Source organism: Lontra canadensis, unplaced genomic scaffold (assembly GCF_010015895.1).
Source record: "Lontra canadensis isolate GAN:19392208 unplaced genomic scaffold, GSC_riverotter_1.0 scaffold84, whole genome shotgun sequence".
In the NCBI taxonomy this organism is placed as follows: Eukaryota; Metazoa; Chordata; class Mammalia; order Carnivora; family Mustelidae; genus Lontra; species Lontra canadensis.
The window spans coordinates 2,790,991-2,809,330 of NW_022631078.1; the positions used below are offsets into that span (position 1 = coordinate 2,790,991).

Sequence of the window (18,340 nt, forward strand, 5' to 3'; positions counted from 1 at the left end):
ACAGGCGCGGGAAAGAGGCAGAGTGGGCCCTGCCCTCTCGCTGGGGGGTCTCCCCCATGTGAATCTAGGGTGACGGGCTCTGGGCTCCAAACCGTGGCGGCTCTGCCAGCACAAAACCAAGAAAAGCAGCATGCGCCAACCTGACCCGGAGTGATGCCAAGGCACAAAGGACAGTGCCCCCGGGGGGGCACCATGGGGGCCTGGTGTGACCGTCTCCTAGACCCGATGACAGGCCTGCAGGTCCTGCTAAACCCAGCCCTGGAGAAGGGAGTCAGGGACTCGCGTTTAACGGGTGGGACTTCGGGGCTTGACGGAGCCATGGGTGTCCCTTAAGGACACACTGTAAGCATTAATGTAGCTGAACTTCAATGGGGTAAGAAATTGGGGTTTTGGACTTGAGCTTGCAAGGGTTAGCCTCTGAGACTTAATTTCTCCCTGGAAATTGGATAACAGAAGGAGATTTATATTCAAATGCGGGGCATACTGCCTGGTGAAAGTTTACACACCACCCCCTGGCCTCGCAGCAGAAAATTCCGACGAGCCTGAACGACATTCGTGGATCTGGCTCAGGGAGGGAAACACGCTGGAGGCGGGAGCTGCAGCCTTGGGCAGGGGCCTTGCAGATTATTTCCCTGACGCTCGGTTCTGACAAACTGCAGAGCCACCAGGGGAGCATTCTAATACCCTCCCCCGGTGGTCTCAGGAGAGCAACAGGGCGACAGCTTCCCTGGGAGCTGGTCCAACCCAAGGGGCTACGGATCCCCTCCTCTCCGTCTCCAAGGGGAATCGGCTGGCACCACCCCTGGACCTCTCTCTATCCCCACGACACTCGCCGCAGGAAGGCAACTTACCAGCTGCTAGAGCCGGCAGGACAGACAGGCTGCGGCTCAGCCCTCCTCCCAGCTGTCGGAGCCGGCTACACCCCGGGCAGGCTGCCCCTCGAAGGCTCTGCAGCCCCCGAGGGTGCGCTGGCGCTGATGGGGTGCGCGAGCCCCATAATCCTGGGATTCGGTCGGCCGGTACGTCTGGGGCTCACACTGAGATGGGATTTCAAGATTCTCATTTAGAAGAAATAAAAGTTCCTCTTCGGTCTCCATCTGCCACTGTTTTGTTTTATTTCTCAATTTGTTCAAAACGCAGGTAGGGAAGATAGGTTTTCTTAGAAATCCAGGCAACGAGAAAAGAATAACACCTGAGAGCCTCCAAATTAAAAAAAAAACTTCTGTGTTTTGAAAGGAGAAGAAGAGATTAAAGGATGGGTTGTGGTCTCGGCATTCTGGACTTGGGTCCCGGGCAGAGAAGACCAGCCTTCAGAGGGGGTCCAACCCAGACGGCAAGACGGGGCTCAGAGGGCAGAGGCCAGCGAGGCAGGGCACAGAGGGGAACGGAGGGAGCCCAGGAGGTGGGTGGCCCTGCTCAGTGGCCAGGAAGCCTCTGGAAGGCACACCAAGGACATTCCAGAGCCAGAAGGCTGACGGAGAAGATGTAAGGGGGAAAGGACATTCTGCGGCCCCAGCAACAGCCCCTCTAAGAGACACGTGGTACTCGGGCCTTCCTCGGGGACAGGGTGGGGTGGGGGCGGGGGAGCCTGCGGAGCGGCGAGATCCCAGCAGCACAGCGCCTCCCACAGGCTCTGCCTGCTCGAGGCCAGGGCACCAGGTGCACCTCTGGCCACGGTCCCGGCCCCCGATCCGAACACGCCCCTGCACACGCAGCTAGCACAGTCAGCACCTGCTGCGGGAAGCTGACTGGGCCCAGGTCGCTACCCGTTCCCGGAAATACGAGCAGGAACAACATCACCCCCTTCACAGCAAGTAAACACATTTGGCCTTTCTAACTGAGATTTGACTTTGTGTCTTTAAAAAGAACGCGCTCCACGAAACTTACGACCAGAGGAAGAAAGGTCTGAGGAACACGGCGACCCTGGGGGAAGCTTCCACAGAAGGCGAAGTCTGCGGCCGCCGACAAAGCGCGCGCACGGACGCCTCACACCCGTTGCCCTCCCACCCCACGCTTTGGCAGAGGCAAACAGCACTTTCTGCGCTCTTCAGGAGAAAAGGGGAATCACGTTTTCTGAAGGAGCACTGCACAGACGAGCTGAAAATTAACTTCACAGGGGGCTGAGCTGCCGGGCCCCACGGTCCCGCCCGCTACAGCGTGACAGCCCCGCGAGCACCTGTGATGAGGGCCTCGGTGGGCCCCCGACCACGGATCTGCCTTCTGGCGTCCCTCCCCAGAACACGGCTTCTCTCCGTGCCGAAACCACAGGTGCCCTTCTCCCCACCCTCTGTACCTGCTTCTGGAACAGCCCCACACGTCCTTTTCGCAAACAATGGCCTGAAAGACCTCCGTGTCCGTCATCTCGTGCAGGTGCCCCCAGGCCCTGGACACAGCCCTGGACAAAGTGCCCCACAGGGCTCCCAGCTGCGCAGAGGTCAGAGAGCACACACCCACGACGGCTGCACTTCGTGTCAAACATCGGGACGTCACCCCGGCTACTGCCCGTCATGTCACAGTCCAGTCCACGGCAGAACGGGGTCACACCGTGAGCTCCTGCATCTCCCCAAGAACCACTTCTGCACCACCCGTGGGCCACGTGACATGCTGCGTCCTGGCAGAGCTGGCACACAGAAGAGCAGGGCTGGGACCGCTGTCCTCAGAGAGGCTCATGTGCAAGGCCAGCCCTCCCTCGGCCAGTGCCGGACACCTGAGAGCTCGGGAGCATTGCCATCATTCCCGAACAAATAAGAAGCTTCACTGGGCCTCGGCCGACGGTGTAGCTTATGCTGAACTGCTTTCCTTCTGGGAGTCTGGAGTTCTGGAAAGTGCCAGGCAGAGGGCGTCAAGGTGACAAGCTCTCCACAACCCAAAGTGAGCTCCCTCTCAGGTGGACATTTCAGAGCTGCTGTCACAACTCACCACTAGGGATGCGACATGTGTCCCACGTGCCTCCACCAGGACGGGACATGAGGGACCTTACCCCTGCCTCCCTCCGGGCCTCCCACCCGGCTGGTTCTGCTCTGCACGCGTGCACTGCAACCAATCATGGCCGTGAGTACAACCATATACGGATTCCCGAGAGGCGCCAAACCCTGGCTGCTCTTTGGGTGCCCTGACACAGTCGGAGAAAAAGGGCCCCAGCAGGGCCCTTCTGTGCACAGAGACATCAGTTAAGCAAAAGTTCCTCATGCAGAGCAGCGAGGGCATGAGAAGGGCTCGCTGCCATGTGGGGGGCCCCGCCTGCCCTCATGGCACAGAACAGGGAGCCCCATCTGGAGACCGGACCGTGAATGCGAAGGCCGAGCAGGGATGCAGAAAGAAGGGAGCAGGGCGCAGAAGAGGCCCAGCAGTGGCCAGAGCGGGACAGCTCCCTGGAGGGCAACGAGGGCCAGGACAGCTGGAGGGACAGCGAGGAGGCTGGGTAAGGCGGGAGAAGTCCATTCTGAGGCTGGGGGAACATCGGGGAGGAAAGGGTAGGACCAAAGCACAGCCATGGGATGAAGGAACCGACACGGAGATGGGGAACCGCCACGCTTACAAGATCTGCACTCGGAGAAGACGCCTCTGGCCACAGGGCACAGAGTAACCGAGGGGCAAAGCGAACGCAGGGGAGTCGGCGGCCCCACCGACACCCTGATCTAGGCCAAAAGACGAGGACAGCCTCCCACCAAAGACACAGGTGGCCCAAATTATGCAAACTGCTTCCGACGACCTATATTACTGGTTGGGTTTTTGAACTTGAACATAGGGCTCTTCATTTATTCCTATTAGCTTGCTCCCTTGATTGGTTCTCGGGTGGCATTCCGGGCAGCTGAACTCATTCTGAATCTTGATTATGTCATCTATCACATTAGCTGTCCCTCCAAGCTTAGAGGCACTGGTTACACTAACACCCTCAATGTCTTCATTATAGTCTCAGGGAAGAGGGGGAAGGACAAGGACAAGGACAGAGCGCCACGGCATGTGTCTCCGAGACCACACTCAGGCGGAGGGGTGTCGTCACATCGGATCAAGCCAACCCCTCACTTCCTTAGTGCGATCTTCATTTCTCTGATCTGTCCTCTCATCGGTAAGTGCGACCGAAACGGCCGCTCCATAAGGCACCGGGCAGCACCCAGGGTTCCCACTGTCTGCCACTCCGACAATGGGGACAATGCTAAATGCCTATTTTCAGCCACTCCAGGGGTTGCCAAGGGTCTGAGGGGAAGACAGGAGGGCTGGGGAGAGCACAGGGGATGTCTAAGACCCTGGAACCACCCTGCGCGACTCTAACAGTGGACATCCATTAGTCCAAACCCAGAGAACGTGCAACACCAAGAGGGATCCCTCATGTCAACCCCGGACTCCGGCCAGTAGTAGCAGAGCAACGCTGGCGCATTAGCTGCACCAAACATGTCGCACTAATGCAGGAGCTGTGTCTGTCAGGGCGCAGTGACGGAGCACAGGGAAACTGTATTTTCTGCTGAGTATTTTATACACCTAAAACTGCTCTAAAAAATGAAGTCCATTAATTTTTAAAATTACTCAGTTCATCCAAAAGAACATATGGGGAATAAAGAGGAAATAAGAAAAGATAAAATGAAGAGAAAATAAATACCAAGGTGGCAGACTAAGCCCCGGGCACACAAATAACTACCCTGGAACCTATCAATGTGTATGAACTAAACACGCTTAAAGAAAGCAAAATCCAAGTATACGCTCTCTACAAGAAACACACTTTTAATAAGAAGACACCCACCAATCAGAAGCAAAGGGACAGAAAAAGATGCACCAAGACGAAGGCAATGACAAAATGGCTGTGTTATACCCAATGAAGTGGACTCCAGAGCAGGGAACATGACCAGGAACAGTGAGGAGTAGTTCGTAGCACTCGATAAAAATAACGAACATATAAATTCATCAAGAAAACCTAAGAGCTAATTCTACGTGTATCTATTAAATGAGATTCAGATTATGTGAAGCAAAACCTGACGAAACTCAAAGAGACCAATCAACCATCGTAATTGAAAATTTCAGAAGTCCTCCTCAGTAGCGGATAGAAAACAGAGACAGGAAATCAGTAAAAGCAGAGAAGTCTGGACTAACATTATCAACCAATCGAACCTGACTGGTATTTATGAAAACCTCTCCCCACAAAGCAAAACACACATTCTTTCCAAGGACACATGAGATAGTCACCAAGACAGACCACGTGACAGATCTCAGAATATCAGTAAATTTAATCACCAACGTTAGGAAGAAAAGACATCACTATAGTTCCTACAGACGTTAAAAGAATTACAGTATTATGAGCAATATGCCCGGAAATTAAACAACTTGTTTAAAATGATCAAATTCCTTAAAAGACACAAATTGTTAGAACTGACAACAGCAGGGGAACACCTGGGTGGCTCAGTTGTTAAGCTTCTGCCTTCAGCTCAGGTCATGATCCCAGGGTCCTGGGATTGAGCCCCGCATTGGGTTCTCTGCTCAGCAGGGAGCCTGCTTCCCCCCCAAACCCCTCTCTGCCTGCCTCTCTGCCTACTTGTGATCTCTGTCTCTCAAATAAATAAAATCTTTAAAAATAAATAAATAAAATCTTTTAAAAATATATATTTTTTAAAAACTGACAAGAGGGGCACCTGAGTGGCTGAGTTGGTTAAGCCTCTGCCTTTGGCTCAAGTCATGGTCCTGGGTCCTGGGATCGAGCCCCACATCAGGCTCCCTGCTCATCGAGGAGTCTGCTTCTCCCTCTCCCTCTGCCCCTTCGCCCCAGTCATGCTCTCTCTCCCTCTGCCTCCTGCCCTGCCTACTTGTGCTCTCACTCACTCTCTCTTTCTCTCAAATAAATAATTTTTTTAAACATTTTATTTATTTACTTGACAGACAGACAGTACAAGTAGGCAGAGAGGCAGGGAGATAGAGAGGAAGGGAAGCAGTCCCCCAGCTGAGCAGAGAGCCCGATGTGGGACTCGATCCCAGGACCCTGAGATCATGACCTGAGCCGAAGGCAGTGGCTTAACCCACTGAGCCACCCAGGTGCCCCAAATCAAATAAATATTTTTTTTTAAAATGCTTTTTAAAAATGACAAGAGAAGAAGGAGAAAATCTGGACCCTACCTAGCGCAGAAACTGAATGTCTACTTCAAACTTTCCCACAAAGAAAGCTCCAGCACAAGACGGCTTCACGGCTAGGCTCTACCAAATATTTAAGGAGGAAATAATACTAACTTACACCATCTCTTTCAGGAATGATAGGCCACCATTTCTCTCATGTGAAAAAAGAAAAAAATATTAGAAGAAAAGAAAGTAGAACAGAATATTCCTCATGCACAGAGAGGTGAAAATCTTTAAATGCACATTACCAAACAAAATCTAGAAATACAGAAAAAGGCTAATATCTCAGGACAAAGTGGGGTTTCCCAGAAATGCAGGTCAGCCTAACAAAGTTCATTAAGGTCCTTCGCTATGTTAACAGAGTAAGAAAAACCACATGATCATTTCAACAGAAGGAAAAGCCTTTGACAAAATATCATTTCATTATATTTTCAAAAGACTCGGAAAAGCAAACCCTCATCTGACGTCCTGGTCTTCCTCCTCCAGGTCGTAAGAAGTCAACCCTCAACCTCTTACTCCGTCACCTCCCGGTACTCCGCGAACGGAAAGACCTGGCGGGGTAAACCGGGAGCTTACTGACCATGCGGACTCCTTGGCGGTGGCGTTGGCACTGTCGGCAGCCACCGGGAAAAGGGCGTCTACAAACAGCCAACGGCCGCCATCGGACTTGAGGCTGAGCGCCTGGGTGCCCCACCCTCCCCAGCAGGGCCTGGAAGGAGGTCCGAGGCTCCCATCCCCTGAGGACCCTGACAGTGCAGCGAGTGAAGAGGAGGAAACAAAAGCCGGGCAACGGCACCGAGAGGAGGAAGCCTCTGTTTGTAGATGACACGATCGTGCACGCGGAAACTCCTGAGGCACCTACCGAAGAGCTCGCGGGACGAGCCTGAGTTCAGTCAGATCGCCGGAAAGGGAGGCACTTAGTTTTGCAGAGGCGGCCACGACAGCACCTGCTAACCCGCGTGCTCCTTTACTGTGGGACCACGCCACTCCTGCGCCAAGAGGCCGGGTCCCATTTCCCTCTCCTTGAATCTGGGAGGACTTACGACGGCTTCAACCAAGGTACAGGGAAGTGACGCTGTGACTTTACAGGCCCAGTCATGGAACACGCACCCGACACGCTGCTGGCCGCAAATCTTCCTGGCAGCCTCGAGCTCTCATGTAAGAAGTCTGACTATCCTACGGCCACGAGGGAGAGGCCACGAGATGGCAGTCCCTCTGCAGTCCCGGTCCCGGGTCCCCCTCCCCCGCCCTGCCTGAGCCCCGGCACCAGGAGCTCCCACATGTATCGCTGAGACCCCAGAGGATTCCAGCCCCTAAGCACCAGCCTGGACCCACCTTCAAGTCTCCCCACCTGAGGCCCCACACGTGGTACACGGAGAAGCAATAACGCCACGTCCTGACTGAAATTCTCACTGTAAGCATCTGTGAGCATAGTAAGATCGTTCTTTACGTCGGGAAATGGGGAGCCGTCTGTTACGCAACAGTGCTAGATAGAGAAGGACGTCCGTTTACAAAATCAACTGTATTTGTGTGTAGCAGCAATAAAATTTGAAAAACAAAATTTACAAAGCTATACCATTTAAAGTAGCATCAATTAGCCCGGACTACTCAGAAATAAATTTAACAACATACGAACAAAACCAACACACTGAGAATGACAAAAAGTTTGTGAGGATATAATTTTAAATGTCTAAGTTAAAAAACTTGGTATTGTTGATGCTATTAATTCTGGGAAAACTGACGTATAGGTTCAACATAATCCCATTCAAACTCCAGCTCCTACTATTTTTTCTAAGGCTTTTCTGGTAGGAAATGACTAACAATAAACTTCACATAGAAATATAAAGGACCAGGATGCCTGGGTGGCTCAGTCGGTGAGGCGTCTGCCTTTGGCTCAGGGTATGATCCCACGGTCCTGGGATCGAGTCCCACGTCATGCTCCCTGCTCAGTGAGGAGTCTGCTTCTCCCTCTCTCCCAGCTCGTGTGCTCACTCTCCCTCTCTCATATAAATAAATAAAATCTTTAAAAAAAAAATGCAAAGGACCAAAAATATTCGTGTCAATTTATTTTGAAAGGAACTAAGTTGGAGGACTCTCTCTACTAGACTGTGAGAAAAGCTGCAGTAATTAAGACAGTACGTACCGGCCTAGAGATGCATTAATAGATCGATGGAACAGAACACGGTGTCCAGAAATAGACACACATTTATATAATCATTTGATTTTCAGAAAAGGGACCAAAGCAATCCACTGGGGGAGAAAAGAACTGCTTTCGACAAATGATGCTAGTATGCCAACTAGGAAACCTGTATTTTAAAAATGAGCCACTCTGCCTTCCTCATACCATACAGAAAAATTAAGTCAAGTTAAAAGTCAAAATGAAAATTATAAAGCTTCCCGGGGCGCCCGGGGGGCTCAGTCTGTTAAGCCTCTGCCTTCGGCTCGGGTCAAGATCCCAAGGTCCTGGGATCAAGCCCCGCATCGGGCTCCCTGCATGGCGGGAAGCCTGCTTCTCCCCTTCCATTCCTCCTGCTTGTGTTCCCACTCTCACGGTCTCTCTTTCTGTGTCAAATAAGTAAATAAAATCTTTTAAAAAAAATTATAAAGCTTCTGGAAGAAAAACAAAGGATAATTCCCTGGCTTGATGGGTAGGATTTTTACTTAAGTTAGATGTTAAATTTTAAGTTAGATTACTGTTAGATAAATTAGATTCCATCAAAAGTAAAATTTTCCACTCATGAGAAGACCCTGTTTTCGAACAATGGAGTGACATACCACAAACTCGGAGAAAACGTCCCCCTCCCCGCTCTCTCTAAGTAGACACACATCCCAACAGAACCCACGTATCCTAGCACAAAGAAGTCGGAGAAGGGGAGTGCTGGGGCAGCTCGCACGCAGGGCTGCTGGGGGTGCTACACAGTACAGCCCATTTGGGGGAGAAGCCGGGCTGTTTTTCACAAAAACAAAACACACGCCCACAGCATGACCCTGCGAGGCGACACGTGGCACCGAGCGGAGAAATGAAGGCCACGTCAACAAGAAGACGTGCGTGTGAGCGTCCACGAGTTTGTTCACAGCAACCGAAGGCCAGAAACAGCCTGGCCTCCACCCAGAGGACAGAGAAGCCAGCCGTGATAGATTCACGCGGGGAAGCACTACTTGGTAATCAAAAGGAATGAACTATTCATTCGGGCAGTGACGTGGATTTGACGTTTTTCAATGCTATCGTGAACTGAATTTTTTTAATTTTCATTTTTAAAGTGTTTGCTGCTCAACGACTCATTCCTAATGAATGTTCTGCCGCAGCCCAGGAACCAGCACACTCTCATCTGTTTAATAAACCTTTCCAAAACGCGGCCAAGAACTCTCCGCGTTACCGACAAGGGCCCTCGCGTGCCGTCTCCAAAGCTTCCTCCTCACACGCAGCGCGACCCATCTCACGTCTGCCGGAGGAGCTCATCCGCGCGGACCAGGTGCCTCCTTCGTTCTTCCAGCCACAGGGCTGGGCACAAGGAGGGTGAGCGTCCTCTCAGCCACCTTTCCCCGCTTCTTCTGTTTCCCCGGAGCTGAGCTGGGGAACAACAAGGCCCCCAGGCCTCTGGCCGCCCCAGGATCTGGCTGTGTAAAGCTCATTTCTAAGGACCCTGGGCCACCTTCCAAGAGTGCCGTGGGCCCCTCTCCTTCTCGGTACATAAAGCTCTCCAAGGGCTCCCCTCACCAGCTCTGGTTTCCCGTGATACGTCTGTCCCCTCTCCACCCTGGCCTTATCTTCAACAGCTGGTGCACAGCAGCGACATCTGAGGGACAGCAGGCCCTGTAGCCTCCCCCCGCCCAGGGACGGGGCTGGCAGTGGCCCAGACATCCTCTCGGCGAGTCGCCACACCACCCTGTTTCCGGCCTTCTCTCTGACAAGTTCCAGGATAACACAGTCCCTTTCCTCAACACCTGGTCACTCCCAGGCCACCGACCGGTTCTCAGAACTGAGCGATGCTTCCCCGAGGAAAGGAACGGAGCAGACTAATTATAACAGGCAACGGCCCTTTTCGCCCCGAAGACGCTGGCCTGTTAAGTAATGAAGCCAAGAGGAATCATGTGGCTGCAGGGAGGCGAGCGGGGCAGCCGTAATTCAGCGGGTACGAGCTCGCCGACAGCCCCGGCGCTGGGGCTGCGGAGCCCCGCAGAGACGGAAAAGGCCCGAGAAGCTCCCCAAGAGCCCGGAAGGCCTCCCCGCCACACAGAGCCGCGTCCAGAACCTGCCCGCGGGTGCCAGCGCCATATCCCGACAGCAGGCGGTCCCCGACAGAAGGGGCTCCGGACGGGCTCCACACCCCAACGCCTCCCCACGGCCCTAGCAACACCTGCTGTGGAGCCAGCTAAGAAGTAACGGCCCACCAGATTGTCTGTCTAATGTGAGTCTCTGGCCGGACCCCTACCGCACCCAAAGAAGGAGGCACAAGGGGGACAGTCGCGGGAAGCAGGCAAGGGCCCGGCTGCGAAGGCAGAGAAACACGAGGAGGGAAATGAAACGCACTATGGCCCTAAGTGAGACACCTGCGCCTGAGAGGCATTAAGGGTCAAAGGATCAAAGCGGGTTGAGGGGGGCCCTCCCAGCACTGAGGATACTCACCAGCGCCGAAGCCCAGAGAACAGACAATGGAAGCCCACGGCCACGGCTTCCACACCAAGGGTCCTGTCCCCCCAGCCGTGTCCAGCCAGCCCAGGCCAGCCCCGCGCTGTGTGAACCTCCCACCGCACAGCCTGCCAGGCAGATCCACGTGGCCCGCACCACCACAAAACAAAGGATCCTCTCCCAGTCACACCCACTGGTCAAGACAAAACCCGCCATCAGATTAATTAGCAGGTCCGTGGGCGGGTGACTTCCACCCAGATCTGCCGCCTGGACCTCCTACCAAGCTCCTGGTAAGATTCTTCCCCGGCCAGGGGTGTCTGTGCATGGCTGGGCCTTCAGTCCCCTGCCCTCATTGCCACACCCAGACCCCTAACAAGGCTGCAGGTGCCCCCACCACGCCCGCCCCATCTCGGGGGCTCACAGCGCCCCCACGGTGGAGGGGCCCTGCCCGGTCTGCCCGGCGCTCTCTCTCTGCCTGTCCCACCACCACCCGGTGAGGCTCTAGTTTGGACCGCGGATGGCCCCTCGCTAGCCCCACACGCCGCCGCTTAGGGTCGCGCCGATGGCCTCCCTTCGTCGCTCACAGAGCCAGCAGCAGCTCCCGGACACCACACTGCGAACCGAGTCTCTCCCGTGAGACTACTTCACCTGGAAAGGCAGCTGCTTCCTTTTCTCCCAGCCCCAAGGCCCCTCCATAAAAAGAACGTCCCCTAAACGAACCCCAAGTGTGAGGACACCATCCATCAGAAATGAGCGAGCAGGCCCGGAGCCCGGGCAGGGCCCAGTTATGGGCCTTTCTCGGAGCCGCCGAAGCCGCCCAGCCGTCCAGCTGTGGACCCCGGCCCGCTCTCCGCTTCCCCACGGAGCCTGGGTGTCCACGGCCAGAGTCGCAGCGCAGCAGGAGAGCCAATCCCCGACCCTGGTCTGCACGGCTCCGTGGGAACCGCCGGGCGTGTTTCTAGAATGTCCCATACACACAGGAAGGAAGGGAACACGCTGGGTGAGCTAGGCGTGGGGTTCCAGACACGGCCAGTAGCTCAACCTATGCGGCTGGGGAACAAGTTAGTCGCCGTCTTGCAAGCTCTTCCTGCCTGACCTATTTACTGAGAGGCAGGAAAGCTAAGGCCTGACTCGCGGGTCTGAATCCCAACTCCGCAGTTTACTAGCCCCACGGCCGGAACCCCTTACAGTCACGTCGCAGGGGAACCGAAGTGACACCAACAGTGAACAAATGCAAAGAACTTAGACTAGCATCTGCCACTAACAGTATCTTCAGGAACTTCTGCCAGATTCTTGCCTCTCCCCCTCCCCGCCTGCCTCCCACACGCACACAGACAAGAGGCATTGCTGTCCGCGCAGTGACATCATGGCAGACGGGCAGACGGCGTCTTCCCTGGTAAATGCATCCACTCGTCCCTCGGCAGTGATCCTCTGTATCCCAAACAATGCTTTCCGCCTGAAACTCCAGTTCCTGTCATAATGCGTAAGAGCCACCCGGCTGCCCAGCTCTTACCTGGGTTAATGCGGATCTGCTGCGTTTCCCCCAACTCCCTCCTTCGTGCCCTTTTGTAATCTCGTGTGTTAGGTGAGTGACTTGCCAGCAGCATACGGCTGGATCCTGCTTGCAAATCCAGCCGGCCCGACAGCTACCCCCTCCGGAGCACCGAACACAGCCCACCTCACCGGCCTCGGCTCTGCCTGCCGCAGCCTGCCTCCCCCGAACTGCCCCACAACTCCTCGGTCTGTCACCAGCCATACCCGTGACATTTTCTCTGACCTCCCATACGTAGAGGCTGCACACTGGTTTCTCCAGGTGTGATTTTTTTAAGGTGTGGTCTTTCTTGAGATTTATTTATTTAGTGACCATAAAAGCCCATGTCTCTCACAGGTGCCAGAAAGTTCCAGGCCACCATGTGTGTGCACCGGGGCTCCCGCAGCATGTTTTCCCATCCCAGGCCTGTTGTCCGTTCTGTCTGGCCCTAAGCTCTCTGCCAAATCCACGCTGTCCCCCGGTGCTGCCCCCCCCCCAAGGAATTTCTCCTTCTACTTCGGTTAACCCTCTCGTCCTCTGTGTCTGATGAACGGTCAATGCCAGCGACCCTAAGTCTGGTTGCCAGAGGTTCTATCGGGCTCTTTCCAACAACCTGCGAGCTCCTCTCTCAGAGTCCTGTTCTTCATGGTAATGACTTGTTTGAGGTCCAGTCACGTCACTGCCGCAGGATGTCGAGTCCCTCGGGTGGGTCCAGGCTAACCACGGTGCCGGCTGAGTTCACTCCAGGCCACGCTCTCCGCCTCGTTCTTTTTCCATCGTGAGCTCACCTTCTGGGGGCTCTTCCGTGGGAAAACCGCAGGCCTGTGCCAGGAGAGCAGCCCCCAGCGTGGCGGTTCTCGGGGGCAGTCAGCCCACTGCCGCCATCCAGGAGACCCTTCCAAGCGGTCCCTGAGAGCAAAACCATGTTCCTACCAACAGCAACGTTATGTACCTTCAACGCTGTGTAGCTGCCTGCACGGCTGACACAAAAGGTAAGATGGGGACACACTGGCATGAGTCCAGGCAGTGCCACCAAACTGTACTCTTAGTGCCACACATTCACGGTGAAAAAAGGAAATAAAAGGCAGTTTCACTGAAGGACGATCTTGATGAAGTTCCTAATTTAAGATTAATATTGTGTCAGATCCGGACCTTCAAGTAAACATCTTTCAACATTCGGGGTGGCGAGGCGGGAAGAACACAGACAGCGCTCGAGATGTGCACCAAGGAACAGTGCCTTCTCCTCAAGCGCCCCTGGCCAGCCGCTGGAGCTGGGAGCGGAAGGAGAAAGCATTCTTCCAGAAGCCTCATTTCCACTGGAGGAAGTGACTAACAGGCAAACGGGTTATTCAAACTTGGGTACTTGGCAGACACTTTCCCAGAAATGAACAAAGACTGTCATTTCAAGGAAAACAATCGACACTATGCATTGCCAATAATAATATTTGAGCATTTAAGCCAAACTCTGAATTTTGAAGAACTTCTGTCTGCCACTCTGGGTGTATAGCTTCTGAGGAGACGGCAGGAACGCGCCCAGACGGGTACGGCGTGATGAAGCGCGGCAGCGTCCACAAGGGTGGCAGCCTCCATCAGCCAATATTCCCCAAATGGCCAGCGACCGATGGTACAGAACCACGTGTGGGCGAAACACCCCCTCCAAGTGCCAGACAGCCCAAGGACTTCGACGTCCCCGAGCACAAAATGGCGGCCAACATGGCGTCAGCTGTCACGTGGCAGGTGACCGGCAGGAAGCCACCACGTGCTGTGTCCTAGTGTCAACGAGCAAAGACCCACGGCGGTCGGAGAGTGCAACGAAAGTCCCCCTCCCTCTCCCAACGCCCTGCCTGTGGGAGGCCAGACCGTTTCCACGCGTTCCCACCAAAACTACATCTGTCTGCGGACGGAACACGCAAGCGCACGGGAGAACCCGGGTGTCTCCCAGGAAGTCAGACCTTAGTCTGACCACAGGGGACTATGGTGCCTTCCTTCCCACGAAATAGTTACGTTTCAGAAAATATTCATTTGCCACCAAGATATGCTGCTTATAATAGCATCTAACGGGTTCATCATTGTTACTTCAAGATAAATTACTAAATATTTTTTAAGGATCTCGGAGTTGCTAACACAGCGAATACCGCTAGAATTCACCCGCATGAGTCAACGCTCTTTGAGTTCCTCGGGACTTTGGAAGACTTTAAAGCAGCCCCGAGACACGGAACCGGAGAGCCTTGGCAGGAGACCCGTCATACTTCTGTTTCTAGCAGCACCGGCTGTCCCTACGCAGGCCCCGCTTTATCTCATTTCTATCCCTCACCAGGGCAATAAGACCTTACCTTCCGGCATTACCGTGATCGCTCCTTCAAGCCCACGGGCACCCACTAGTGGGGTCATCCTGCCTGCGTCTGGGCGGCTCCGCCTCGGCGAGGAGGCTCCACATTTCAGACGCTTCTTGCTCAGCATCACCCAGCACCTCCAGGCATGCACGGGGAGGGCGCAGCTTCTCCCTGGGCCTCGTCTGTCACCCTCCTGTGACCAGAGCACCCCAATCCCCACAACTCTGGTGCCCCTCCCCCAGAGCGCCCAGAACTCTGCCCTCCGTCAGCAGCCCGCTCCCTGCACCCCTGGCCACCAGGACACGCATCCCGCGGGGACAGCAGGTCGGTGACTGTGCAGAGCACCCGTACGCAACAGGTGCTCACCACGCTCTGGCCTAATGCAGAACAGAGTCCCAGACTGATGCTCCCAGGGGAACCCAAAGCACAAACGCGGTTTTTGCCATCTAGAACATACCCAGCAAAAGGGAAGTCATTCCCACCGATTCCAGCTGGACATGATTATAGAACAGAGTAGAAAACCACAGGCTCCGGGGCTCACAGGCGGGTCCCCGCAAACGCTCTCTGACCCCAGGCAAGGGATCTGTGTGTGTGCAGGGTATGACATCTGCTCTGCTGTGACGCTCAGAGCCATTCGGGGCACGTAAGCCATCACTGCCGCACCACGGTCCCACCGTGGCCACCAGCTGATGGCGGGAAGCCCCCTCACTGCGGCTGAGGAGAGCGAGACAGCCGCCACACGGACGTGGCACAGCAACCCAGACTCCCTGTGGTCTCTCTGGCATGTGGATTGAGCGTAACACGACAGACAGCCCTGAACTTCCTCACGTGCAAGGAACAGGCAAAGGCCAGGCTGACAGGGCTGCAAGCACGAGTCCTGGTGGCTTTCAACCAGGGCAGTGACGTGCTGAGAAGGGGCTCCAGGAAGATGGTTCTTGTGTGGTCCAGACAGCGGTGAAGACCGGGCAAGCCCAGGAGTGTGAGCCCACGCACAGCAACAGAAGCTTCCAGCTCCTTGGGGCGCGGACACCCAGTCCGTCCTTCCTCCTGCTCCTCCGTCCCCTCATCCACACAAAGCAGCAGGGACACCCGCATATACCCAACAGCCCCCAGAGGAGCTCACCTCATCTCAGGGGATGACAGACCTCCCCGGGTCCCCCCATGCTGATAACTGGCACCCTCAACACTGCTCACGTCAAGGCCCTGGCTCCCAGTGGCGTGCGGGGCGTGGTGAGCGCGCGTGCCCGGAGAACGCCGCGCTGCACACACACACACACACACACACACACACTCTCACCCACCCTAGTCCAAGGCCATCCCCTCGGACGGCAACCCTCGCGGGGGGAATGAAAAGCCAGTGTCCCTTCCAGCGTACGGCTGATTTTATTCACAAATAGAAGCAGGATAATCTTGTATTTAAATGCAGGAATTCCATCACTCATGATCAGAGAAGTGACATTTGAAATTTATAAAGTCCCACGTTATGATTCAATCCCTTTTCTAAAGGGGAGAAAAAAGCCGTCCGTTTCAGGAGAGAGACTAACACGTGTGAAAACATCAACAACGGACGGGGCTGACAAACCAACGCCAGGGCCGGAAGCGAGCGGGCGTGTTTTTCTCTGTAGGACGCCAACAAGGCTCCTATTCGTTGCTACGGGAAGGGCCTCCACTTGCTCTGTCGCTCCTCGGTCAATAAAAGTAAAGTGAGGCCGCCCCGTTCTCCCCCACACAGTCACTCTGGCTGATTTCGCAAATTAAACCTCAGGGCCCCATCTGGAGACTATATCGTGTAAGCGTCTTCCATGGCCTCCACCCCTGGGGCATCTCTGGAATGAACCCGGCCCATGAGGGCCCGCAGAAAATCTCCATCACCCAAACCCTGCTGTGGGCTCTACCCCCCACCCCTCACCCATCACCCCTCCGCCAAGTCTCACCACATTCCCAAATCGGGTCCTCAGGAGCACGTGCCTTATGTCCCCTCCAAGTCTACCCTGTACCCCACACGGAGCTCCTGGGAGGCCTTGCCCGACACGCTCCGCCCTCCCCGGGAAGGCACGCAGCCCCTAGCACAGAGCGTGCATGTAGGAAAGGCTCGTCGGCACAGAGAGACCCTCAGATGGTCCACACCCCACCGGGGGACCCCATCTACCCCGGCCATGGACTGCGGCATCGAGAGGCTCCAGTCCTCCTTCCCACTCTGGTGTAGGGTCCTTCCCCCAAACCACTTCCATAAAATCACCCCTGGCCCTGGGACACCTGCAGCCCTTTTGCGAAAATCTCCACCATCCGTCCCGAAGGACACCAAGTCCAGCAGAACCCGACCACGGGCAGCAGGGCTTCCAGCAGCCTGTGCTTCCCTCCGGGACTGGGCACAGCTGCTGCTCCCCACAAGCAGAGCCCTGAGCTGGGGCCAGCACAGACTGTGGGTCCAGTTGCTCACGGCCCCGAGTGACAGGTGAGGCGCTGAGGCCCTAACTCGGACGCCCTGTAAGGGGCGAGCCGCCCTGAATGCAGCTCACCAGGCACGGCCGATGATCACAGCAGCTCATCAGCAACAACCCACGTGGTGCTGGTACCACCTGGCGTCAGCAGGAGCAGAGCTGGGGAGCTCCGAGTGTGTGGGGGTCAGACTCCGCGGGGGAGGGGAGGAGATTCCAGCAGTGGAGGGCTCCCATGCCCCGGAGCCCTCCACTGCTGGAATCCTCAGGACACCACAGCCGTCCGCAGGCACAGGGGTGTGCGGGCACGCGCACTCACACACGCGGTCTGTCTCGGGCACGCGCACGCGCGGTCGGTCTCAGACCCTGTGGAGGAGGCAGAGTCCGGGCGCTGAAAGGGAGGCTGGCCGAGCGGGGCACAGAGGCAGGCCTACGCGTCAGGCCCGGGGTTCCCCGCCCCCATGACACTGGTTTCAGATGCGGAGCGGCGTCCGCCCGGGGCTCACCTGAATACCGTCCAGCAGCTTGCTCATGCACCAGTACGTGTCAGCCTCGACGTCACGCAGCACGTCTGCGGGCACGCGGGAGACGTCGGCGGTGTCCACATCCTCCTCCTCTGCGCGCCGGGGAGCATGCAAAAGACAGCAGCGGTTAACCCAGGGGACACACCATGGGGCGAGGGTGGGGCTGGGCTGGCAGAGGCACGCACACGGCCGGCAAGGTCACTCTGAGGGCAAGGTCACGCTGCGGCCCATTTTTCTTGCTGGGACTAGATGGCTCCTAGGCTATCAACTCAGCACTTAATGGTTCTCCATTTTAATACCTAATTAGTTGCAGATAATTAATATTCTAAGTCCTCTCCAATTAATTAACATAATTAGTATATTCTAATTATCGCATCTCAGGCATTTCATCTCCTAACAAGAGAGCACCAAGAAACGCTACTTATTCCTAACAGAGACCTGAGAGGTTTTTTCACAAGATTTTTAAAATTCTGTCTTCTCATGTGGTCACATATTCATCAGACAATAATTTCTCCTAAAACTGGTTCCCAAGGTGAGGGCTTCCAAAACCACACCGGGCAGAGACCCCGCGGCCGCAGGAGCCCGAAGAAAAAGGAGAGGCCGCAGTGCTCTGAACGGTCACTTTCTTCGGGTATAAAAAGCCCAGGAGAGAACATAATTAAACCTTTTAAAACGCAAAAGAGACACTTAATTGAAACGGCCTCTCAGACATCTGAACAAACTGATTTTAGGTCCTTACAAAAGCCGCTGTCATCCAGCACAACACTCATAAATGTTTTAAAACTTGT

The 18,340-nt window shown here is 55.2% G+C and overlaps 1 protein-coding gene across 2 annotated transcripts in view; it reads right to left on the reverse strand.

The window, feature by feature from the left end:
* The window catches only part of TBC1D22A (TBC1 domain family member 22A), a 289,882-nt gene that overhangs the window by 114,324 nt on the left and 157,218 nt on the right, over positions 1 to 18,340 (reverse strand). For both annotated transcript variants that reach the window (XM_032882758.1, XM_032882759.1), the window contains exon 9: positions 17,535 to 17,644. In XM_032882758.1, the coding sequence (XP_032738649.1) occupies positions 17,535 to 17,644 (110 nt within the window). The remainder of the gene's footprint in view (positions 1 to 17,534; positions 17,645 to 18,340) is intronic.